Below are 7,910 nucleotides of genomic sequence, written 5' to 3'. Positions count from 1 at the left end.
ACCAACGGCAGACCCTACCTTGCCTTTTGACAAGACCGACTCATCCAGGGACACATCTTATCACACCCTGTCAGGACCCAATTCATCCACTGACTACTACGACCAACACCCGAGCTATCCAATCCACCCTCAGACACCTTTCACAATGTGCTACCAAATAGTTGAGCTTTACTCGGCCTGCAGATGCCTCTACTACCAGCACGCCATTGACAGATGCGCTTCTTATGGCCGCCCAGGTCACAGCATTCAGAAGCGCACAATCTTGGTCGGCTACGCATGCCACGCTCACTCCCAGGGACACGGCGCATACGCTTCAGAGCACACCTACTCTGATTCTGGCTATCACTCGAGCCACTCAAGCAGCAGAAGCTCACGTCACTACCGATGAAGTGTCCTGTCTTCGGTAACGGGTTGCTGCTCATGGCGTTCCCCCATGCTGGAGCTCTTTGAGTTCGGCGATTGGGTTGCCTACCTCTACTCTTTCCGAGGAAGGTCGGCATCGCAGACGCTGCGCCCCTCCCAGCTATCCCTCCTCTTTGTCGGCCATGACCGCCTGATGTCTTCTTCAGCGCCTCCTGCGGTGCGGTGACTATCCGGCGGATGGCCTATACGATCTCCTCACTCCTCTCATCTTAAAATCGACTCACTTCCACCGTTACGCCCTGCCATGAAGTTCAGCAACGAAGTTATCGAAGACAGAGATGAGGTAACGAAACGCAACGGAAACTTTATACGGCCTATTTGACATCATTATCAACGCGCTATCAGAAACGGCATCTTTGACCTCGCCCACGATTCCCCTCGGTCTCGCTCTTTGACTTCGAATCTTTCGCGACAATCAAGATTTTCCCCCATTTTCCTTCTCACCACGGGGCTCTATTCGGTCTTTCTTTTTATATCATTCTTGCCCTGACACGACTGCTTTCTTTACCGACATGGAGCATGCATAGCGTAGGCATTGGGTTTTGCATTGGGCGGTTTGGGATGGACGAGAGAAAGCATACAAGAGATGCTGTTAACTTCTAATCGGCGGGTCCTCAATTTTTTTTTTTCCTGCCTCTGGGCAAGGGTTTTTCCTGGCTTTACCTTCTGGTCTGGCAAGGGTATCCAACAGCAACGGCATGTTTCGATCCTGCAGACAAACGGCAACGGTTTCTTTTTCAGCTTCTGTATTTTAAGGGCGGGGTCTGGTTGCATTTGGCAAGTGGGCGGGCGGACGGGCGGGACAATACCAGGCGTTCAGGTTTTGGGAAGATTTGAGACATGCTTGCGCATTCGGCGGTTTGGCAGGATCAACAGGGTGAGAGAGATTTGTTATTGCTTTTTCTGGTGTCTTTTCTTTCTCGTCTTTTTCCTTTCGCGTCAACAGAATTTCCCACACTTTGGGGTTTCTTCTCTCATTCTCTGATACTTCTATTGTCTCTTCTCTGATCTGTACCATCATTCTATCAAAAAGGAGCCACTCTGGAAGGGGCGAGGACAGCAATGACAGGCATCAAGATCAGGACTGCAAGAATGGGCATGGGAATTGCCCTTGGGTATAGGATGACTTTTTTTCTTCTTTCCTTTCATTCCAAGTGATGCTAGACATCTTTTTTACACTTTCATTTGGTATTCTTGATTTCTTTCAAACTCAATTCTTCAGCATCTCATTCAGGGATACAGAACGCTTCCTTACTGCCACCCCCTGTCAGGGACGGGGGAGTGTTGATGGACGGTACTGGATCGGAAGGCAAATGATACCCTGCAGGAAACATCGAGCTGGTTCGCTAAGAAAAGGAGGAGATATAGCCAGCTGGACTTGGGCATGTGTTAATACGAGAGACTTCTTTTGTTGTTGTTGTTGTTTTTATACAATAGACATAGGCAGCAGCAGCAGTACTGCGGAAAAGTTTTTTTTTTTTGTTTTTTTGTGAATAACGGACACTGAATATTATTTAAAATAACGTTTTACCGGTATCAATCAGTCTTGAGTTATGAAAGTGGCGAAGAAACGGCCTCAGTTCGGAAGTGAGTCAAAATTCGCACGTTAGGCAGACTCGAGGGGAAGAGGCGCCGTTGATCGTCCAATGGGTGAGGGTGTGTGTGTGTGAAAGCAGCATCTTTTTTGAAAAAAAAAAAAAAAAACGCGGTGTGGGAAGAGAGACAGACATTGTGGACTAACTTGATTGGGAGGTATTTTTCGAGGGGGTAAAAATGGGAAGGAATGCGGTTTGATGGGGAACCGATCAACTGGCATCGTCATTGGGAAGAGGGGGGGGGAGGCACAAACATCACAGCAACGGAAGGATGAAGGAGAAGGAGGAGGAGGAGGGGGGTGTGAAGAAGTTTAATTCGGAGGGCTGCGCAGATTGGGGGGATGGAAGGGTGGGACTTGCCGACGCAGAATGCACGTCGCTTCATGGCAGGGAAAAAAAAAAAAAAAGAGCAGATATGATATCAACCGGGAATTGGTGTTTGGTTCTTTCGGGGGATCGTAGACTGGCGTGAAAAAGGAGGTATCTCTTACACGCCATTGGTCGGGGGGGGCTTTTTTGACAATTGGCGATGGGGGGCGGAAGCCAGCCTCGTAGGATCAGGATGCCCAGACCTGACCTTTTTAGCCTTGTGGTTGGTTAGTGCTTTTTGGTTTTCTAGGTACACAATACCACGCTGTGTTATGCTAGTCGTTTTAGGTACCTTACTCTCGACACTCTGTAAAAATCAGCGACTATTTGCTCGCGCGGGTCGTGATGTGATGTAAGGTGCTGACGCCTGCGGGGCTGCAACGACTGATTCCCCCCCCCCCCCCTTCCCCCCAAAATTGGGCCCCCCTCTCGATTTGCGATGCCGCGGGAGGCCTTCGTAGTGTATGCACAATTTACGCGGGTGGATTTGAAGAATCTGAGACAAGCGATGTGGATGTTGCTCTATCTCTTTGACATTCTCCATCCATACTACTGTCTTGACCCTTGTAAACACCCCTTGTCCCCTTCTCTTCCGGAGAGGCAAGTATTTCGATGGGAAACAAGGGTGGTTTGGCTGGGAAAGGAGGAGATGCGTCCCGGGGGGGCGTGGTCGGAGAGTGTGAGCTGACATGGCGTTCTTGGCCTGGGGGGTGAATACCCGCAATTTGAAGTTTGAACCGGGATATCACGGATTGCCGAGTGGCCGGCGTTTGGACAAGGTAGGAAACTCTTTTGATGGGAAATGCGGTGCTGGTTGTGTTTTTTTTTTTTCTGGCACTTGATGATGAGAGGAAAGGGCACGGGGCGGATGCCGGTCGGGGAACGGAAGTGGTGGTGGGGGAGAAACAGAAGAGAGTGATGTCTTGTTGCTAAGAATAGCTTTATTTTTAGGTGAGGCGGCGGAAGGAAGGGGAGCTTGGTCGCTAAACGGGACGAACAGGGGGTTGCGGGGGACCGGGGGGGGGAAGAGGGAGGGGAACAGCGTCCACTTCGCTCAGCATTATCGCGGCAGTCGAGTCAAAACCATGGCGACTAGCGTGTAAGAGAACCAAACAGACCCGACCAGAGGAGCGCTTGTTTGGGAATAGACGACCATGTGGTAGACACCTGGGTTGGCGCGTGTGGGGATGGGAAAGGGGGTCGGAGACTGGATGCGGATGAGTTGGGGTCCTAAAAATGAACACTCTCCGTCTGTCAGGGTTGCAGTGTCCGGTAAGTATCATGTATGGGACTTTTTCCAGATTCATTTTTGGATGCTGATGTGTGCGATGGTGGGAAGGAAAGGAGGAGGGGGGGAGCTTGCCGTTTGCCGTGTTTGGGTAGGACAATAGTCTCCGGACGAAGGGTCATATGTCAGATGTATGCATATAGCTTTTCTTGGGAGAAGGGAAGGGATATGGTTACGTGGATGACGATTGATTTAGACCGAAAAGCAGACACCGACGGGGGTTCCCCGGTGCCACTACTGTGAATGTAATGGATGTGTGAGTGAGAAACGAAACGTCGAATGGGGAGTCTTGGGTGAGATCTCCGTTGCAAACAGACAAGCCGCAGCATGAACCCACTGCATGTGTGTGTGTGTGTGTGTGTGTGTGTGTGTGTGTGTGTGTGTGTGCGAGTGTGTGTTTGTAATGTGTGTGTAATGCGCGTGTGTACGCTTAGTGGCATAGCCGCTCGGCACTAGACGACAGACGCGGGGAGGCGCAAGCTACGCGCAGCAAGCGCAAGCGCGCACTCTAGCTTGGTGTGCCTGCGTGTATATGTCTGTGTGTGTGCGTGCCGTTCGGTTCGAGGATTTTAGTTCGAAGCGACTGACGCTAGTTATGTTTGCGCAGCAGCATGTCCATACGTACACCCTGCGGTCTTGTGTCACCTTACTGAGGACAGGGTGTGCGTACAGTCAGTCAAGACAGTAGCAACGAGACTCAATTCAATAACCTGGCTCATGTCATGACACCCAAGGAAAGGCTGAAAGATGAGATGAGGTGCGAAGCTGCTTACAGGAAGAAAGAAAAAGTGGAATACGGCGGCAGAGTTAATGAGACATTGACTAGCGAAAGCATCTGAGGCGTGCAGATCAATCAGTCAACTCACATTACCTTGGTCTAATTCCATGGTTTATTTTCTGTCCCCGCGCTAGGAATCCCTGCCCCAACTGCCAGTGCTACAGTGACACTTTGACCGATGACGGCCTTCCCCCCCTGGTTCATATGTGCCAATTCGTCTAGGCAATGCAATAGCTGAGAATCACTAGGAGAAATGGACCCACGATTTCGGTTGGTGGATTCATCATGCTTTCTTTTTCTCACCTTTTTGCGGTGGGTAAGGAGATCATTAGGCTTTATTTTTGGGGATGGGGCGTCGTTGGAGTTTTTCTCGGTATGCCGGGGTGGGTGAGGGAGGTGTGAGTCGAGAATACGCTCAACACCTTTCCTTTCCAGGAGCTATGACAAGATCCAAGATCGAAGATCGGGTCGAGGTTTTGGATCCTCCAGGAAATGAAGAGGTGAAGTCGGGCTCGGGTACGTATCGCGGGTCCTTTCATTGAAGCGTAGGGAAGAGATGGAGAGGGGGCCTGGCCAAGACTAGGTCCGGGGTCCTAGGAGCAGGGCCCGGACCAGATACGGGACCTTGCCCGCAACAAGGAGAAAGACGGGGGGAGCAGGGAAACAAGCGAAAGGAAGGCAGCAGAGAAAGAGCAGAAACCCAGCAAATCATCCCGGACAGCGCAAGCACGCGGCGGGAGGCACTGAAGCAAGGAATGATCCCGGATATTGTGCACATTAACAGATTAAGCCGGGCGGAAAATGAAATCCTACCGGGCGGAATCGATGCTTGGCCTCGTGTCGCAAGAATCCCCTTCTCTAATCAACCTCACCCCCATTTCTGCCTGGACAATTATCTGCCGAGTTTCCGTCATGATGGAGGCGTCTATGCGGCCCTTCCCGCGGGGACCCGACATCCATCTCAGGTGCTACGAACAGGATGCGCGGCAGATCCCTGGAAAGTTTTCATAGGCCACAAATATGATCTGAAAAAAAAAAAAAAAAAAAAAACCAATTGCTAAATTTGATAGCTGAATTGGGAGGCTGAGATTGGTTTTAGGCGGGCCTGCAAATAATGGGTCTTTTGTTGGGAGTTGGATGGTAGGAAGGCGGGCAGGTTTGGGGGTTCCGGCAAACAGTTTCGGGTCTCAAATGCGGCCGGATATGCAGAGTTGTCCGCGGGCCGCAAGCTTATAGCACCCCGGCTCTTGTTTGCCTTAACCTGCCGCGCTTTCCTCTCTCCTTCGCTCGGTGTGCAGGATAAGGCAAATGGACGCAGATGCACGCGCAGATGCATGCAATGAGCTCCTTATGGAGTGGACTTACCTTGGACGGGGAAACCTGCATGTCTCACTCCGCGTTGACAGACCGATTCAATGATTCCATACGCATGTACCTAGCTATTTGGCATAAGGTATACAAGAAATGAAAGCATGTTGTTGTTGGTGTGCACTAGTTTTTCTGCGGGCTCTGGAAGGAAGACTATCGACGGCTGAAGATGCAAGTCCCGCGTTCTTTTTTCGGCGCTTCTCTCGCTCACCTTGCTCAATGCTGCCAACCTACTGCGATGCATCGCATCGAGGATTCTAAATCTGTTTGTATCTTGGGATTATGCATATCCCTCGTCATCTCTCGAGCGCTTGCGCGTGCCTTCGAATTGGACGAGAGATAGTGTGAAAGGCAAGAAATCGCAGCAACAGGCGCAGATGGTGACAGATACACCCCACCACACACTCAACCCACGGTCTCGTGGCCCCAGCTGCATCCTTACCATATCTCAACGGCTGCCGAGGACAGTAAAAGGGTTGCGGCAATCTCGGCCCCTAGCGATTTCAGCTCAGCTTTGGACAAGGTCTTCACAGGTTCCCAGGTCGTTCAAGAAATGTAGGTGCCTGGCCGAGGTGGAGATAGAGGTTCAGAAGCTTGGACCACTCATATCAGCACTTCACTATCATCACACACTCTCTCCTCTCACACCATAACCGGCGTTAAACATCACTTGCATCGAGGTTACACCACCATGGGGCGGGAAGTCCATTGCGCCCCCAATCGCCCCCCCCCCAAGACTGTGCTGCGCTTGAAGGAACGAACCGCAGGCTTGTGGCTCACTGCCATGGAGCGTGGTATGGGGCCACGGAATATGGGTGTATGACGGCATAGCATTGTAGAAAGGCATGGAAGCGTATTGAATTAAACCCTGGAGTGGTTTTCTAATTCTCTTGATTCAGGGGTTGTGAAGTAAGCTGTGGCTGTTAGCGGGCTGGTGGTGGGCTTGGCGAGTGAGATTGAGGCTCAGTCATTGGAATCAAGTGATAGGTGAACGGTGTGTGTGTGTGTGTGTGTGTGTGTGTGTCGGTATCAGGTGAAGTGATGGCTGGGGGTATACCGAGGTGAGCAGACAATTCGCACGAATCCAAAAGGAGCATGAGCATGTACACCAGAGCAACGAGAGTGGCTGTGGTGGCGGTGACGGATCCGGAACCCGGTGAGCCTCGGAGTTTAACTGTTTGTTTTGTGAGGCCTTTCATCGTTATCTTGGAAATCACTGGGATTTGGTCATCTCCCGGAGGACTTTGGCCGCGATGATGTCTGTAATCTGGAACGAAGGACTATACCTATACCCAATAGTAATTTGCGACGGCCCGCATAAAGTAAGTCATTGGGCGGAGAGCCCAGCTAGAAGCCTGAAGCAGCGCTCAATTCCAAATTGGAGAAATGAGACTGTGGAACAACCTAGTTTTTGGCTTGAATTGTCTGAGATGTTGCTAGGGTTGTTGGCGATTACAGAAGGAAAAAGAAACATGACAGGTGAGATGACTGGTCTCAACTCAATAACCCGGTCTTTGGGGGGGTTGAACGCTGAAGATGGCCGCTGGCGTAGGGGCCTATCCGGCGGCAAGTACCGGGCGGGCAGGTAGCACCTCTACGGGCCCTAGTGGGGTCGCCCATTAACGGAGTGCGTACCGGTCGCGTCGCGTCGCGCCTCACTGTCCCGCAACCTCACAATTGAACCTCGGTGCTATCCAACGTCCACCGTCGCCCGCCAACGCCAAATGCCATCATCCCGTCAAAACATCTCGTTATCGAGGGTGCATTAATCCTACCAAGAAGACCAGAAGACGGTGGAAACGAAATGCTCACTCTTTCAACTTCCCCGCGCTAGCTGGCTTTTCCCCCGTTTTGGGCTTCACCGAAAACTTTCGCTTCAATTCTCACAAGTGAGTAGCATATACCATTCCCACGTGACCACCCAATATAGCACTCTCAGGGGCTTTCCATTACGGAAGACCTGGATTTTATATGGCCGTTTGTACTCTTCATGTCATGAATAATTCTCCCGAGTGTCCAAAATAGACTGACTAGTTCACTCAGCATTCTTGCACCCAAGCCCGACTGTCAGCCCGCTCTTATCAGAGGC

The 7,910-nt window shown here is 51.2% G+C and overlaps 1 protein-coding gene across 1 annotated transcript; it reads left to right on the top strand.

The window, feature by feature from the left end:
- Positions 1-145: 145 nt before the first annotated feature.
- CTRU02_200120 (uncharacterized protein) lies at positions 146-388 on the top strand (the record flags this gene model as incomplete). The annotated part of the gene is made up of 1 exon (XM_036723238.1): positions 146-388. The coding sequence occupies one exon, from the start codon at positions 146-148 to the stop codon at positions 386-388; it is 243 nt and encodes an 80-aa protein (XP_036585027.1).
- Between the last annotated feature and the right edge of the window lie 7,522 nt (positions 389-7,910).

Source organism: Colletotrichum truncatum (genome assembly GCF_014235925.2).
Source record: "Colletotrichum truncatum strain CMES1059 chromosome Unknown Contig_0001, whole genome shotgun sequence".
Taxonomy (NCBI): Eukaryota; Fungi; Ascomycota; class Sordariomycetes; order Glomerellales; family Glomerellaceae; genus Colletotrichum; species Colletotrichum truncatum.
The sequence above is the reverse complement of the archived record's forward strand: the minus strand, read 5'-3'. Positions and strand labels throughout refer to the sequence as shown.